Here is an 18,157-nt window from a genome sequence, read left to right on the forward strand (position 1 = left end):
AAAGGAAGCTTGTCTTTTTTCAACAACTGTGGAAACTTAGTCTAGGCTACAGTTCTTTAGATCATCCCTGAGATGCCTGGTAATGAATTTATATGGGAATGGGCATGGCAGAAGAGGAACTTGGACAGGGAGCCAGAGGCTAAAACATGGATTTTCACTGAAAGCTCTTAAAGTCTGTTGAGATTACAAGCTCTTGTAAAGGCTCACAAGATTATGAAATGTTAATAGTTTTGGTTACATTGGTACTTGGCTTACTTTTGTTAATTTGGTCTTTATTTGTTTTTATCATATGGATAAATGTATTATCATTGCAAAAGGTTCATTAATACTGATGTATTCAGACCGAAGTCCCCCTTTACCCCTTTTACCCTGACTTCCCACCCTTTCCTGGCGACCTGGCGACCTGGAGGTCGCCACTGTTACAATTTAGCATGTATCCTTTTGGTCCTCTTTTGTGCTTTTATATACCCATGTACATAGGTATACACATATTTTCTTCGAAACATCAATAGGATTGTACGGTATGAACTGTTATGAGGCTTGCCTTTTTTCAGTTAGCTGTGTGCTTTAGAGATCGTTCCATGTCCACAGCTATAGATCTCTCATTCTTTTTCAGCTCCATCACACAGTTAAATTTGCTATTTCAGACTTTGATGCAAGGATACATCTTGTCTTTACATCATTGTACCTACATCCTTGTTTCGCATGGGACTATTTAAGTTCTTAGAAAGGATATTGTTGGGTCAAAAGTTGATGAGTCAAAACAAAACATTGCTCTCTCCAGCCCAAAGGTGCAGACAGAAAGCAAAAAACAGATCGGGAGAAAATGGAGAAACGGACACCTCATGAAAAGGAGAAATACCAGCCTTCTTATGAGACAACTATACTCACAGAGGTGAAAAGATTTCTTCCGGTGATGATGTCAGTCAGTACTTTCTATTCTTAAAGGAAAATCCCATCATATCACACTGTTTATGTATATCAAATCGTTACGTTGTACACCTGAAAGTAATACAGTGTTGTATGTCTATTATATCTCAGTTAAAAAAACAAACAAACATAACTTCTAGCCTGGTCAAGATTTACTTGTCCTGGGTATTTTGTCTCTTCATTATAGGGACCTCTGTACAATTAAGATATGCCAATCAAGATGTGTTTCTCAAGTAACGATGTTTTGGGGGGACACTGGGGTCACATGCACTTTCTCCGTGTTTAAGTTGTTCTTTGTTTTTAGTGTTCTCCATGGCCTGAGATCACATATGTCAATAATTCCCCATCACCCGGCTTCAACAGTTCCCACAGCAGTTTTTCTCTTGGGGAAGGGTAAGTATGGGAAATGAAGTTAGGTTGTGTTTGTCCTAAATATGTCTTCTTTCATTTTCTTCTCATATAGAAACATTTTCTTTCTTTTTTTTTTTTTAAGATTTTATTTATTTATTTGACAGAGAGAGATCACAAGTAGATGGAGAGGCAGGCAGAGAGAGAGAGAGAGAGAGAGGAGGAAGCAGGCTCCCTGGGAAACAGGCTCCCTGCTGAGCAGAGAGCCCGATGTGGGACTCGATCCCAGGACCCTGAGACCATGACCTGAGCCGAAGGCAACGGCTTTAACCCACTGAGCCACCCAGGCGCCCTAGAAACATTTTCTAAATCAGTTAAGTTTTCCTACTTGGTCACTCTTTGATGGATCCATGGATTCACTGAAGTTTGGATTATCTTCAAAAGTGACTGAAAAGAGTTTTATGCAGTCCTTTCTCCTCTTTTTTCTTCCTATTAGAAAATAGCATTTAAGGGCACCTGGGTGGCTCAGTGGGTTAAAGCCTCTGCCTTCGGCTCAGGTCATGATCCCGGAGTCCTGGGATCGAGCCCCACATCGGGCTCTCTGCTCAGCGGGGAGCCTGATTCCTCCTCTCTCTCTGCCTGCCTCTCTGCCTACTTGTGATCTCTGTCTGTCAAATAAATAAATAAAATTTTTAAAAAAATAAAAATAATTATTTTGGTTTTCATTATAAATGTATGTGATCACATGGCATTGCATAAAGTTTCTTTTGGTATTTTTTTTCCTATATATGTTTGTGTGTATATTTATATATTTGATACAGTAGTAATATATTGATCACTTTTATCTTCTGATATTTTTATTTCTGTTATAAATTTCTTATGTTAAATATTCTTCATGCCATAATTTATCTGATAAATCCCAATTTACTGAAATTTTTATATTTTTTCAATTTGTCCAATAATAAAAAAAATGTCACAAGTGACAGTTTCTTCCCCTCTCCCCATAATATTAATGTTACTTTAACAGATAATAGAAAGATTGACTATCAGACTAAGACTACTTTATGAGAGAGTACAGATTCCTTTAAATCTCTAGCTTGAGGGGTGCCTGGCTGGCTCAGTCAGTGGAGCACTCAACTCTTGATTTCAGAGTTGTAGTTTTAGGCCCCACATTGGGTGTGGTGATTACTTAAAAATAAAATCTTAGGGCGCCTGGGTAGCTCAGTGGGTTAAGCCGCTGCCTTCGGCTCAGGTCATGATCTCAGGGTCCTGGGATCGAGTCCCGCCTCGGGCTCTCTGCTCAGCAGGGAGCCTGCTTCCTCCTCTCTCTCTCTCTCTGCCTGCGTCTCTGCCTACTTGTGATCTCTCTCTGTCAAATAAATAAATAAAATCTTTAAAAAAAAAATAAGAAAAATAAAATCTTAAAAGAAAAAAATGTCTAGCTTCAGACTAACTGTGAGATGATGAACCCTTGTATGTGTCACGGACTCATCCTTTTCATTTTCAATGTTTCCTTAGAAATGGTTCACCAAACCACCAGCCAGAGCCACCCCCTCCAGTCACAGATGTAAGTCTAAAATTAAATGTAAGTCATTTGCAATGTCTACTAATACTTTGATTACTGTGCAGTTCAGTAGAAATGCCCAACTTTTAAGGAGTAATAGTTATTCACTTATTGGAAACAGACATTTATTGAATATTGACTGTGAACTAGATACTATGCTGGGGATCAGAGAAGTGAAAAAAACTATTGCAGGACCCCTGGATTTAAAGCGCTTATGGTCTAGTAAGGAAGATAAGGATGGAATTCCGTGGGCTTCTTGCGTGGTTAGGGAAAGAAGATTGATGAGGTATAAATAACTTCCAAGCAAACTAGGCCTGAGTGTGGGTGTGTTTAGCTCTGTGTTACCTAATGATGTAAGAGAGAAATTTCTTTAGTTTAAAAAAGAAAGAAAATGAAAATGTGTACTTTCTCTCTTTCAGAACCTTTTGCCAACAACCACACCTCAGGAAGCTCAGCAGTGGTTGCATCGAAATCGTTTTTCTACGTTCACAAGGCTTTTTACAAACTTCTCAGGTTAAATTTATTTTGTCCTTTTGTTTTTCCCAACACAGGATATTCCTTTACATTCTAGAGCCTTCTAGTATCCATATGAGGGTGTGTGTGTGTGTGTGTAAGAGAGAGAGAGAGAGGAAGGGAGCGAGTGAAGGAGGGAAGGAGAAATCTTTGTACATTTTTAGGATTAAGTGAGTTTCATAGAACCCTTCAGACTTTCTCACCAGCAGCATCTGTGCTGTGAAATACTTAAAAAGAGATACTTCTTAGTTTAAATTCACTTTAATTTAAAAATATTTATTCTATACAATACTTTTTAAAATGTATATTCTGTACAGTGTTTTATCAAGGGTGTTTGTAGGTAGTCTGAAATTTCTCCCTTGATATCACTATATTGTATTTTATTTAAATGTTCCACTTTTATTTAGCACCTTCTGGGTACCAGGTATAGTAGGAATACACAAACGGGTAAGGCATCCTTTCTCATCATTCACCATCTAGTAGCAAACAAACAAACAAACAAAAAACCAAAAAAAAACCAAAAAACAAAACCCCAAACCAAAAACCCAAATAAAATCAAACTAAAACCCTGAAAAAGATAAGTAAATAGCTGTGATGCAGTAGATAAGTGGTACGAAGCAGGGTATTGGGGGAGTGTCTGTGTTTAGGGAACACGTGTAATGCGCGAGGTAAATCTTGGGGGATGAGGAGGAGTCTGTCGGTCAGACAGTGGAAGGATATTTCAGGGAGGAGGAACAACTTGCTCTTTGACGTCATCTGTATGATGGAAGCATAGGGCTAAGTGGATAAGTTAATTGGGTGGCAGTTGAGGTGAGAGAGGAAACAGAGGCCAGATCTTGGACAGGCTTATGTACCATGCAAAAGATTTGGACTATAAGATAACAGCCACTTTAGGGGCACCTCTGTGGTTCAGTGGGTTGAGCCTCTGCCTTCAGCTTAGGTCATGATCTCAGGGTCCTGGAATCGAGCCGGCATCAGGCTCTCTGCTCAGCAGGAAGCCTACTTCCCCCTCTGTCTCTACCTGCCTCTCTGCCTCCTTGTTCTCTCTGTCAAGTAAATAAATAAAATCTTAAAAAAAAAAAAAAAAAAAAAGATAACAGCCACTTCAGTGGTCATTAACAAAGACCGCCTTTGTCTTTATCACCCATTTTCTTATATTTATTCCAGGGGCAGATTTATTGAAACTAACTAGAGATGATGTGATCCAAATCTGTGGCCCTGCTGATGGAATCCGACTTTTTAATGCGTTAAAAGGCCGGTATGTAATTAGTGTGAAAATATCAGCGAGGTTGAATTTCAGATACTTTGGGATTAAGGGACTCTTCACAGTACTGTTTGCACAGCTCACTACATCTTGTCAAAACATTCTTTTTTTGAATGCCAGCTATGTGCCAAATAAACGAAGATGAAAAATATCATTTCCTACAGTTGATCCAAGGAATTCCTCATGATATCCCATTTTTTCATTTCCAGGTAGTTTTCTCATTTGATAAATACTTATCATCCCTGTTATGAGCCAGGTACTATTGTAGGCTCTAGAGATGCATTGGTGAGCAAAACCCAACAAGGAACCCATTATTATGAGTTTGCTTTCTAATGAGGAGAGAGATAAAAATATGAATAGTGAATATTTTCAATAGTGATAAGTGCTTTGAAGAAAAACCAAACAAATAAGCAAAAACAAAGTTATAACCTGTGGAGTACCCAGAATATTGGCAGGGAAGACCTCTGTGGGGTGGGGGTGTTTAAACTGAATGAATTATGAGAAGGATGGAAGCTATGGGGTCATATGAGGGAAAAGCACTCCACGCAGGAGGAGCAACAGGTGCAAAGGTCCCGAGTCCATTTTAACTAGAGATGCGGTCATTCTTGAATTACTTAAGTGTCCACTTACAAATTGTAAAACTGAGTAATTTGCAGTCTCAAGTAGGATTTTTCAGTTTCAGGTAGATAATAGCATTAATGGGAAAAACATACAGCTTATTGCCACCATACCAAATCAGTGACCAAATAATGAAACAGATTGTGAATTGTTCTGTTTGGGTACATCACAAGGATTGTTGAATCAGGTTGGCTCTAATCTTGGAAATTTTAAAGAGGAAAAATTCAGAGGTGGATGATCTGAAGAAAAAAAAAATGGATCTTCATTTTTTTAACATATTATTTAAAGAGCATTTAAGAGGCGCCTGAGTGATGTGGTCAGTTAAGTGTGTAAGTCTTGATTTCAGCTCAGGTCATGATCTCACTGTCGTGAGATTGAGCCCCTCTCTGTCCCTCTGCTCCTGCCCCAGTAACCCTCCCACCCGCTTATGCATGTACACATGTGTTCTCTCTCTTAAAAAATAAAAGAGTATTTTAAAATAGGAATGAGATGATCAGATCAAGAGGTAATTGAATACCATTGTCTAAGAAGTAAGAAGGGACAGAAAGCTCAAGCTACTTAGGAGACGGTAATGAGGGAAATAAGATTCTCTGTTTTATAGTGGCGCTTCGAAGGAGAAGGTGTATGTTGAACCAGACCCATGCAACAGTGGCTCACACGTTTCAAATATTTCTAATGTTTACATCAAAGGTCATAAACCCAAATGACACAGAGGCCACACATCAACGAGTGACAGTTAAATCTGGAGTCTACTGAAGAATGCATACATCATGCAAGGAGAACACCCAGTCGTTTCCTTGTAAGAGTAAGGGTCTCAGATTGCCAAATCTGATTTTTCAAGAAAGGCCAAAATTGCAGAGGTTTATACGATGTTGGAACGAATTCAGTTAAAATGCACGCACGCACATGTGCACACATGTACACCCCAGTGGAGAGCTAAGGAGACAGCAAACGAGCTTCCTTGGCCCATGGGCTGCCAGTTTTCAACTCCGCTCTCTAGTGTTAACCTAGACGCACAAGTTCTCCCTTAAAATGTGCTTCCCACGAAAACTGCAAGACTAACAGCCTTGTTTTCCTCCTCAGGATGGTGCGCCCAAGGCTAACCATTTATGTTTGTCAGGAATCCCTGCAGTTGAGGGAGCAGCAGCAACAGCAGCAGCAGCAGCAGAAGCACGAGGACGGAGACTCAAATGGTACTTTCTTCGGTAGGTCGTTCTGGACAGGCCAGGATGCGCATTCCGGAAGGGGGAGGAGGTGACGTGTAAGCCCATGCGGTGGAAAGTCCTCAGAGGGCAGATCCAGCGTTTGCTAGAAGAATGGTCCTTGCTCACGTTTATTGAGTTCCTCATACGTACCGGGCACTATTCTCAGCACAGTGACATGCTTTAATTTTTACAACCAGTATCTCTTCTCTGCAGTACATTTACTGTTCTCGCCAGATGGAGAATGAGGCTTAGGGATGTTAAGTAACTCACCCCAATCCCACAGCCAGCAGGTGGCCAAGCCAGGGCTTGAACTCAGGCAGTCTGTGAGTCCTTTAGGAAGGTGGGCATTCCTCGTGATCGGGTTACCTTTAAGAGCAGAGAAACCTGCACTGACTGCCTTTGCTTTGTCCCTTTTGCAGTGTACCACGCCATCTATTTAGAAGAACTGACAGCTGTTGAACTGACAGAAAAAATCGCTCAGCTCTTCAGCATTTCCCCTCGCCAGATCAGCCAGATCTACAAGCAGGGGCCAACAGGAATCCATGTGCTCATTAGTGATGAGGTAGATTTTCAGTACAGCTGAATCACCACATGACAGTTTGTCAGAGCACGTGACAGAAGCAAGAGCCGTTCTCCTGGGGCACAGGCTCTGTTTACAAGACCAGGGCTTTTCAAACGTTTTTGCTTACTTACTTCCAAAATAATTTTTTTTTTTTTTTTAAAGATTTTATTTATTTATTTGACAGAGAGAGATCACAAGCAGGCAGAGAGGCAGGCAGAGAGAGAGGAAGGGAAGCAGGCCCCCTGCCGAGCAGAGAGCCCGATGCGGGACTCGACCCCAGGACCCTGAGATCATGACCTGAGCTGAAGGCAGTGGCTTAACCCACTGAGCCACCCAGGCGCCCTCCAAAATAATTTTTAAAAACCATGTATCCCCTTTCACATTTTTAGGTTGACTTAAAATTTTTTGTTTTAAGTTTAAATAGTTGCAAAATATGTCATTTCTGGGCATATTATATAACCTTTAAAAATGAAATGGTTACATCACTTTTCTAACTATATTCCATGTAACCGAAATAGAAGAGTGATGTAATACCACCATCACTGTCTTAAAAAAACACATGAATATACTTTCCTTTGAGTTATTTTTTTTTTTAAGATTTTATTTATTTATTTGACAGACAGAGATCACAAGTAGGCAGAGAGGCAGGCAGAGAGAGAGGAGGAAGCAGGCTCCCTGCTGAGCAGAGTGCCTGATGCAGGGCTGTATCCCAGGACACCGGGATCATGACCTGAGCCAAAGGCAGAGGCTTTAACCCACTGAGCCACCCAGGCGCCCCTCCTTTGAGTTTTTATATCATCTCTTTGTTTCCTTGAACTCCTATTTCCATTCTCTTCTCCCATAGAATTTTATCTTACCATAACCTACTTTTATGCGCAAACATCTTTTGTTAATTATCTTACCATATTTCTTTGAAACAAATTTGCTTCAACAAAAGAATTTGTTTTAATAAAAATTTAAAAATTATTTCTTCTGAATAGAATGACCACCATAATTATATAATCAATAAACATAAATGTTTTGGTAAATTTTTAAAGATTAAGAAAAATGTGTTAGAAGTGTATCTGTTAAAGAGATGGATGGGATTGTCTGATTCCATACCTGCTCTGCCCACATTAATTCATGTATAGATGAGTACTCTCTACTGGTTTCTAGAATGAAATAGTGTTCAACACCACTTTCGTTCTGTTTTATTCCCACTAGATACAATGCTATGGAATCTGATTCACACAAATTGACAGATGGGAATGGATGGAGTTTTTTAAAAAAACAGCACTGGATTTTTTTTTTTTTTTAAACTTTGGAGTTAGATGCCAAAAAATTAGATAGTGACGTTACAGAGAATTATTTTGAATCACCTATCATTTGACAGTTTGTGATTAGGTTGGTCTTCAGTTTTGGTGCAAGGAAAAAATTAGGAACCACATGACTCACAAAAGACTTTGTTACCCAGTCATTAAGGTTCACATTGTCACAGTTTGGCATCTTGGAGGCTTTTGTACACTGGAACGGCATCTTGGTAGGATTCCAGGATGGTAAAACTTCTGCCTTTATTTTATAAAATGGGAGAAGGAAGTCTAGAAGGCAAAGTAGGTAGGGAAAACCAAAGAGGTGCTCGGGCAGTTTTGGGAAAGTGTACATATGGGAGATGAAGCCCTGGAAGTCAGTTCTCCCGAATGGGCCTCCAGTGTCTGTGTACCCTTGCAATGTCTTGGGGTTAACCCAGGAAAATGGGCTGGGCGCCTGGGTGGCTCAGTTGTTAAGCATCTGCCTTTGGCTCACGTCATGAGCCCAGGGTCCCAGGATCAAGCCCTCTTTCAGGCTCTATGCTCAGCAGGAAGCCTGCTTCTCCCTCTCCCACCACCCCTGCATGTGTTCCCTCTCCCTGTGTCTCTGTCAAATAAAAAAATTAAAATCTTAAAAAAAGAAAAAAGAAAATTCCAGGAAAAATGGATCCTATAATTTTAAGATCACTTGTTTTAGACTGCTTAGCTTTTATTTTATTTTATCTTGTTTTGTTTTATTTTATTTATTTAAAGTAAGCTCCAGGGGCGCCTGGGTGGCTCAGTGGATTGAGCCGCTGCCTTCGGCTCGGGTCATGATCTCAGGGTCCTGGGATCGAGTCCCGCATCGGGCTCTCTGCTCTGCAGGGAGCCTGCTTCCTCCTCTCCCTCTCTCTGCTTGCCTGTCTGCCTGCTTGTGATCTCTGTCTGTCAAATAAATAAATAAAATCTTTTAAAAAAAAATTTTTTTTAAAGTAAGCTCCAATGCCCAGCAGGGGCTTAAACTCACGACCCTGAGATTAAGAGTCACATGCTGTAGCAACTGAGCCATCCAGGCGCCCCTAGACTGCTTAGCTTTTATAACTTAAAACCTGAATGGCAGAAAACAAAGGATTATTTTTTTTCCTTAAGTCCAATATAATAAAAAGGCATATAGTCTCAATAACTGCAGCAAATCCAAGTTTTTAATAATTAGCACCTTTTCTTGCTTTTCTCAGATGATACAGAACTTTCAGGAGGAAGCCTGTTTTATTCTGGACACAATGAAAGGTAATAAAATAGTAAGACAGATGCCTCTCTCTGAGATGTTTAAGAGATGTTTTTCATGATTGACTTCTTTGAGGAGGGAGGGAAAGTATCAACCACTGTATCTGAGGTAGAGAAAGTGATGTCTTTGGAGATTGTTCCTTTGCATGAATTGCATCTTGCCATTATCAGAACAGACTGATGACTCTGCCCCTCTCCCACCTTCCGTGGACATGTTGTTTTTATAGTGTGTATTTATTCTTAAGTATTATGTGATAGTAAGTATGTTGTCCTTTGTCCTGCTGGTGGGTTTTTTTGTTTCCCCCTTCTCAAAAGATCCTTACCATATTTTTTTTTATCTCCCACTGTGTTTTAGAGGTGACTAAAGATTGCTCTCTCTCTCTCTTTTACAGCAGAAACCAATGATAGCTATCATATCATCCTGAAGTAGGTGCCGGGCATTCTATCCTCAGTGGCTGCTGCTTCCTTCGCCCCTCGGAAGCTTCCCTCCTGAAGGGAGTCGCTACCTAATGGAGATTGGAAGGTCTGCAGGAACCTGACCCATCTGACTGTGTGTGGGGGAGTCCAGGTCGTGGAGGCAGAATCCCAGCCATCCCTTGGCCCAGGCTCTTGTGGCACACACAGATTATTGCCCAACATGCATTTCTGCAGCTATTTCTTAGTTAAAATTTATGGACTATGTTGTTGTTGCATATCATTAGAAACTCCACACCATTTAGGGTGTTCGTAGGGCATAACGATGATGAGAATTGTGTGATGTTTAATGGAAAGATGTCAAATTTTGTGATACGGAGCCATGTAATTTTTTTTCTAATATAAAAGTGAACATCTATATTCCTAAGACTAGATCCTCAGTCTCTTTTGCATCATACATATTGGCTTTTGCCACAGTCGGCCCCTGAAAACCTCATCAAAGAGGAGAAATACAGAAATAGAATAGAATTTTTCTTTTGGTTGCCCTGTGATACCAAGACTAATAGTAATTTTAGCTAACATTTACTGAGCATTTACTTGTGCCTCGTAGTGTGATAAATTCTTTAAGTGGATTACCTTGTTTAACTCCTCTTTAATAATCCTCTATGAAGTAGGTAATAATGATCCCTAATTGAAGGTGAGGCCATGGACATAGAGCGGCTAAAGGGCTTGCCGAGCAACAGGCAACCAGCAAGCATAGTCGCTGAAATCCAAACCCGAGCAGTCTGGTTTGTCTGAAACGCCAGCCACGATGCCACCCTGTGCTCGCTGCCGTCTCTGACCGTGGCTCTGCCGGCAGATAGGACGCAACGCCGCGTGACAGCTGAGGAATTAACCACTGACAGGGACAAACCACACCTAAATAATGGAGAACAGATCAAGACCTACAAAACCTGAGAACATACGTGCTTCTGAAGCATCATCAGTTGTCAGAGTCACAGACTGAGGTGGTGAAGATGAAGGGTCGTCCGTGACTCCCCAAATTCACTGTTCTTGACTGAGCTCAGACTATATTTATTCATGCGTTTGGCCAGCCCCTGCTTTCCATTTCCCCTCTCTGCATCTCTCCTTGGCATAGGAAATTCTTTTACTTATGTGGTGTTCTTTTATATAAGCTTCATGAGAAATTCATTCCGACCCTAGTCACACTCTTCCCATTTATTTTAGTTCCTACAGAGTGCGTGTGTGTGTCTGTGCGTGTGTATGCGTGTGTATGTGCACACATGTGTAAGACTACAGGTTGTCTTTATTCAAATGTAGTTTTATCCAGAAATCCCCTTTACACATTATGTTGAGGTGAAAAAAGATAATGTTCCAAGATTCTGTAATGGATTTGGATCTGTGCGTGTGTGTTTTTAAAGCATTTGATAAAGTTTAAATGTTTTTATACAGAGAATTTTGTTCATTAAAAGCAACCCACAATATGGTCTGATTTCTTTTGGTTTGAAACATATGGGGAGGACTTTGAAACTGGAAAATGAAGTCAAATGACTTTTAAAAACTGACCAGGGTAACTTGACATATTAGGCTAAAAATATTTTTTAAATGAAAGTATTGATTACGAGATGTCCCTGTTTTAGAAAGGGGACATTTCTGGTTGTATTATGTTCCTGGGACTTCTCCATTTCAGTGAAGTCACTTCTGTCCTCAGCAGACTGCTGTTAGTTCTTTGGTTTTGGTTGTTTTGGTTTTGGTTTTGGTTTGTTGGGTTTTTTTTTTTTATTATTCTGTCAATATTAGGCTGGGAGGGTTGGACTAGATGACTTTTTTTTTTTTTTTTTACAGAGAGAAATCACAAGTAGATGGAGAGGCAGGCAGAGAGGGAGAGAGAGAGGGAAGCAGGCTCCCTGCTGAGCAGAGAGCCCGATGTGGGGCTCGATCCCAGGACCCTGAGATCATGACCTGAGCCGAAGGCAGTGGCTTAACCCACTGAGCCACCCAGGCGCCCCATGGACTAGATGCCTTTTAAGGTTCTTTCTGAATCTGTGACTCTTCTGTGACTCTTCTTTACTGCAAATGACATACAGAAGTCTTTTTACTATAATTACCACAAATTACATTATATTTACTTAGGGTTATTAGAGTTTTTCAGAGTAGTCTTCAAATTTACTATAAAAAAAATACATACATATGTATATTTTTTAGAAATTATAGGGGTGCCTGCATGGCTCAGTCAGTCCAGCGTCCAACTCTTGATTTTGGTTCAGGTCATGATCTCGGTCGTGAGATCCAGCCTGGTATTGGCATCAAGCTCCTTGCTCGGCAGGGAGTCTGCTTGAGAGTCTCTCTCTCTCTCCTCCTGCCCCTGCCCATCCCCACTTGTGCATGCTCACTCTCAAATAAATCTTTTAAAAAAAAGAAATGAATTTATACAAGTTTGCAATCACGGGTCCTAAATTAACCAGGAATTTATTTAGGCTTTCTTTAGCTCTATAAAGTAGTTATAGGGCCAATGCTATACAGTTGGTAAGAATTGGTATATTGGTAGAACATTGTGATCATTCAACTTGCTTTTAAGAATCACATCCATTTACTATTATTGATCCATTTCAATTCAGTGAAAATCTTAAAATAGCTTTTGTTATGAAAATAATACACAAAATGATAAATTCAAACAATAAAAAGGAGTATAACTTTTCGTACTTGCCTCCTAGTTCCACTGTAAAGAGATAATCATTGGGCATCTGGGTGACTCAGTGGGTTGAGCATCTGCCTTCTGCTTGGTCCTGGGATTGAGCCCCGCGTTAGGCTCTCTGCTCAGCGGGAGCCTGCTTCTCCCTCTCCCTCTGCCTGCCTCTCTGCCTATTTGTGATCTCATTCTCTCTGTAAAAAAAAAAAAAAAAAAGATCTTTAAAGAGAGAATCATTGCAAAATAAACCCCCATCTCTCTCTCTCCCTCTCTCTTGCACACACACACTCACACACACACACACTCAGATGGGATCATGTTACACTAATGGCCTATTTGCTTTTTGTATTTAACATAGTTTAAACATCTTTCTATTATTAGAATTTATAGTTCTACATCATTCTTTTTTAAAGATGGCCATTCCCTATAGATGTTGTTTAGGTTAAGTGCGCTTTGAAAAATGTAACTAAGTTTTTTGCATGTGCCTCTAAGATATAGTCCTAGGATTTTATCTTTTTAACAATGTGCCAGTTGATATTTAAACTGAGTAGATGGTTTACTGGCTTTGTTAGAGTGATGGTATTTGAGAAGGAGGACGGTTCAATTTAGACCCTCCTAAGGAGTGGAGCAAGCTTCTATTTGAGCATTGTGTGTACTGTTCCCTTCAAGGGGTATGTTCTATCTAGAAGAATCAGCTATATAAAGACTTAAGAGTTAAAAGGGAGTTACTGGAAAATGAAAGGGTAGGTAGGTCATTGCAGGACTCCCAAGGATTAAGTCCTAGTCATTACAGAAATACGGCTTTTAAAAATAAGATTGTCCAATATTATGGCCTAGTAAGATGTTTACCCACATAAGTGATTTATTCAGGAAGCTATTTCATGGGTGGGGGAATGAAAATGGTCATAGTGGCTGGAAAGAGAGGACCTTACATCAAGTATAAGACAAGCAGAGCCTGAGAGACCAGAGAAGGGTCCACACGAGGGAGCAGATCTTCTGATTCCTGAACTCTAGAGAGTCAGGCACTAGGAATGCTGTGAGGGGTAGCACATGGGGAAGCTTGGTGAGTGAAGAGGGCTTGGCAAAATGGAACTAGTCCTTTCTAATTTATGCTAATAAGGAGTGTTCTGACAACCCTTTGTCCTTAAGTATTCTCAGCAAATTTTTTTTTCTTTTAAGATTTTATTTATTTACTTGTCAGAGCACAAGCAGGGGGAGTAGCACACAGGCAGAGGGAGAAGCAGGCTCCCCGCTGAGCAAGGAGCCCAATGTAGGACTCAATCCCAGGATCCCAAGACCATGACCTGTGGGGAAGTCAGATGCCCAACTGACTGAGCCCCCCAGGCTTCTCAGCAAATCTTTTGGACAGGATTGCTGCAGAGATTTGGGCTGTTTTGTAAACTACTGGGAAGGATTGAATGAAGGTCAGCTTTTGGTTTTGAAAGTAAATTTGGGGTGCAAATATTTGAAGTCAAGACTGATCTTTCCCTCTTCTCTGTAGCTTTTCTTTCCAGCCAATGCCTAACAATGCTAGATAGCTTGATCAGAGAGCTGAAATTGAGCTGTTTTATCATTTTAATGAATTGTTCTGCTTCTTTGGCTATGGATGGTTCCTCTATAGGAATTGGATCTGTTTGTGGCCTCTACTGTGGTCTGTTCTGAGAACACCAATTTCAACAGGAATGGCACAAATGCCCCACCTAGCTGTATCACTTATGTACTAATTCATACAGAGTATCCTGCATCATTCTTCTGCTTCTCCTAAAAATGATCTATGTTCTCATTTGTAGGCTAAGGCTTTCCCTAAAACTAGACTAAATTGAACCGTCCTCCTTCTCAAATACCATCACTCTATTTATTTTTAGTTTGTGGTTAAATTTTTGTTTCATTACCCAAGCTCTAAGGTTTAAATGAGGAAGAATTTACTACCACTGCAAAATGGAATGGAAAAAAGGTGCCCTATGTGATAACAGCATCTATTTTTCTCTCTGAGTTGTTACCTCTTTATTTCTCCTTCTTGCTTTGTTTAATGACCTTGTATTTACCTTTGACCTTAAACGTCCATCTATTTCCACTTCCTCCTCTTTTTCTTCACCTTTCCTTTTTACTTCCAGGTCTCCTCTGTGTTATTCCTTAAGAACAGAGGCCTAATCAACAAATTGTACCTAAGTATAGTATTTGCATTCTCAAATTCAGAGTTTTAAAAGTTCTACATGTATTAAAATTTTCAATTGGATTAATGTAAATTATAAGGAAATTTGCTTTTTAATTTGCTATTTGTTTTTTTAAAAATGTGATTGTATTTATATTATTGTACTATTTTGTACTGTATGGGCTCTCTGGGGGTATGAGTACTAACCAGTCTCTCTCATGGAATCTGTGTTTTCATATATTTGTATAAGATGAGGTAAACATTCCTCTTTTTAATTGCTACAGATTCCTGTTGGGTTTTTTTTTTCCCCCTGAAATCTGATTTTTTTAAAAAAAGATTTTATTTATTTATTTGACAGAGAGAGACACCAAGAGAGGGAACACAAGCAGAGGGAGTGGGAGAGGGAGAAGCAGTCTTCCCACCCAGCTGGGAGCCCCATGTGGGGCTCAGTCCAAGGACCCTGGGATCATGACCTGAGCCACTGAAGGCAGACGCTTAACGACTGAGCCACCTAGGGACCCTCTGACTGATTTTTTAATTTGTCTTTCCCTACACATCTTTCAAACTTCAGACTTACACTCACTTCCTCTGTAAATTCACCCCTGCACTCTACCCCTTAAACCTGATTGTTATTTTCCCTTTTTAAAAAGGTGGATATTGTGCACATATATAGATCAAATTGTGTGCATCCTTTTTGAAATCTTCCTGAAGCATACAGTTTCTTCATTGTTTGTGCTTTTAAATTGCTGTGGCACTTTTCCCCAGATTTGTGCATACTAATCTCTTGTTGTTGTTGTGTAACTAGTCACAAAGAGATGCCTGCCTCTCTAGATTTGGATTATAATTAAATGTAAATTAGTAATGTCAACCTCAGGGCTAAATCTACTGGTTAACTCTTTTTCTCTAAGAAGTTTAACACAGGGGCGCCTGGGTGGCTCAGTGGGTTGAAGCCTCTGCCTTTGGCTCAGGTCATGATCCCAGGATCCCAGGATTGAGCCCCGCATCGGGCTCTCTGCTGAGCAGGGAGCCTGCTTCCCTCCTCTCTGCCTGTCTCTCAGCCTACTTGTGATCTCTGTCAAATAAATAAATAAAATCTTAAAAAAAAAAAAAGTTTAACACATAGTATCCTCTGACCTATTAATTATCACCACCGTACCCTACTACCCCCCCACCCCGTAAAGAATAGTTGATACAGTATATACTTTGGTGTCAGATAAGCCTCTGTTCAAATCTCAAATCTTGCCCTTCCCCCATGTGACCTTGGACAAAATATTCTCTTAAACCTCAACTTTCTCATCTTAAAAAGGAAATCATACTTAATTTATATGATTGGGAGATTAAAAAGGATATTGAGTATAAAGCACGGTTTTGTGTTTAGTACGCTTATCCAATTGCTCAATAAATTTCGGATACTATGGATTACAAACCACCTCTACGTGGAGAGATGTAACTGCAAGACAGATTTGTAAACTGCCCAGGACATGAAATCTGACCTTTGGTTTTCATCTGTAGCTGCTGTTTTTGTTTGTCTCTTTTCTTCCTGTTCTGCTTTGACATTTTTGTCCCTAAAACAAACCACCCATTTGTGATTTGTGCATTCCGAGCTGGTTCATACGTATGTTGCAGTGTGGTTTGGAACAAAGCAGTAACATTTCGAATTAGAAACCAAAGGCTATTAGTGTTTCTTTTCACTTTATTTTTGTAGTTTCTATTCTGCATTTGAGTTTCCTGGTCATTTGCCCTCTATAGGCTCTGCTTAGGCAGGAGGCAGAATTGCAATTATGAGCAAACTGGCACCACTGTAATAACATATCTGGTGATTCTACCAAGACAATGAAATGTGGTGAATAAGTGACTCTATGATATGTAGTTGTGATGTTTGTTACAGGTGCAGATGATCTTCTGATTGATACAACGCTTATTGCCAAATTGGATTCTGCTGTGTTTTTAAAGGGTATGCCAACTTTGGTTTGGCTAGTCTATTTTCTAATTTGGTGTCATTAACGTTCAAATCGTGGGCATCGAAGCTGATGGTACTCTGATGAATTTCCAGGACTCAAACTGTGGATGCATAGGCATATGAGACACTTTTTAAGCCTATCTAACATGGGCTTTTGGCTATTATTTTGTAACTCTGCTCACAGAGTGCTCTGGGGCTTTCTCTTTTATCTGTGTGTTCAGGAAATACAATGGTGAACATTTATATGGCACCAGCTATATTGTAAAGATTTTATACTATATTAACTATTTAATCTTTATGAAACCCTATGTGATACATAGTCGACACTCCCCACTTTGCAGATGAGGAAGCTAAGGCACAGGGAAGTTACATGCCTTGCCAAGGGTCATACTACTGCTGAGTGATGGACTGGGTTTGTATTCAGGCAGTCTGGCTCTGGATCACATGTTATATCATCCATAAATTTTAGCAGATAGGGAGATGGTCAGTGCATGGTATGCTAAGGACTGCTTTTTTGTGATTTGCTTTTTCATCTTGCACTGCTGTTTGCTGGCCTCATGGAGCCTCTGATGTCACCTAGGTGAGAGGATTGGAATCTTTGGTGTTTTGTCCAAGCTAGCCAAGTTCTCAGTTCTAAAACTGAGATGGCTTGGTAGCCAGCAGATCTGGCTCTATAGTTCTTGGTTGCAGTGAAAAATGCACTAGGCTATGGAACCAGCCTAACCTGAGTTTAAGTCCTGCCATCCATCCAATAAATATCCAGTGAATACCCAGTGAATTCCTAAATGTCAAATACCAGGGTTTGTAGGGGGTGCTCAGGATACAGTAAACAAAGCAATTCCTTGCTCTCATGGAATTTAGTCAAGTGAGAGAAGACAAAAATATACATCAATCAGGTGATAAATGCTAAGAAGAAATATAAGCCAGCGGGATAGAGACTAAGGGGAAGCACCATTATGGAAAAATGGTTAAGGAAAGTCTGATATGGGGACATTTGAGCAAAGGAGTAGGTATGTGGCCTGCTAGGGAAAGTGTTTTAGGACAAAGGCCCTGAGGTGAGAGCATGATCGTTGAAGGAAATGCAGCGAGGTCAATGGGCCGTTGTAGTTAAAACAGAGTACAGGAGGGGAAAAGTAGAAGGAAACAAGATGGATGACAGGATGGGGGGTGATGAGGCTATTAGGGAGAGGGAATGTACCTACCTATATGTGATAGGGCCTTGTAAGTCAAAGAAGAGCCGTATGCTCCTATTCTGAGTGAGGCCAGAAGCCAAGGATGGGTGTCCTTGGTAAATGACATAGAACTTCTGACTTCCGAGTCTTCGGTTTTCCCATCTTAAAAATGAGTTGCAAAGTTGTTAAGATCAGAGATCATGTAAACCTATTTTTG

The 18,157-nt window shown here is 40.2% G+C and overlaps 1 protein-coding gene across 6 annotated transcripts in view; it reads left to right on the forward strand.

The window, feature by feature from the left end:
* Positions 1–11,451, forward strand: part of TFCP2 (transcription factor CP2) — a 57,642-nt gene extending 46,191 nt beyond the window's left edge. Inside the window, exons 7-15 of one of the 6 annotated variants that reach the window (XM_059185331.1) lie at positions 785–895; positions 1,235–1,323; positions 2,797–2,863; positions 3,262–3,355; positions 4,523–4,613; positions 6,321–6,442; positions 6,862–7,004; positions 9,505–9,556; positions 9,949–11,451. In XM_059185331.1, coding sequence (XP_059041314.1) covers positions 785–895; positions 1,235–1,323; positions 2,797–2,863; positions 3,262–3,355; positions 4,523–4,613; positions 6,321–6,442; positions 6,862–7,004; positions 9,505–9,556; positions 9,949–9,983 — 804 coding nt within the window. In that variant the 3' untranslated portion in view covers positions 9,984–11,451. Of the gene's footprint in view, positions 1–784; positions 896–1,234; positions 1,324–2,796; positions 2,864–3,261; positions 3,356–4,522; positions 4,614–6,320; positions 6,443–6,861; positions 7,005–9,504; positions 9,557–9,945 lie in introns of all 6 variants that reach the window. The other 5 variants (XM_059185332.1, XM_059185334.1, XM_059185330.1 and 2 more) reach the window with 5 other exon arrangements.
* Positions 11,452–18,157: the final 6,706 nt, after the last annotated feature.

The sequence above is a fragment of the Mustela lutreola genome, chromosome 8 (genome assembly GCF_030435805.1).
Source record: "Mustela lutreola isolate mMusLut2 chromosome 8, mMusLut2.pri, whole genome shotgun sequence".
In the NCBI taxonomy this organism is placed as follows: Eukaryota; Metazoa; Chordata; class Mammalia; order Carnivora; family Mustelidae; genus Mustela; species Mustela lutreola.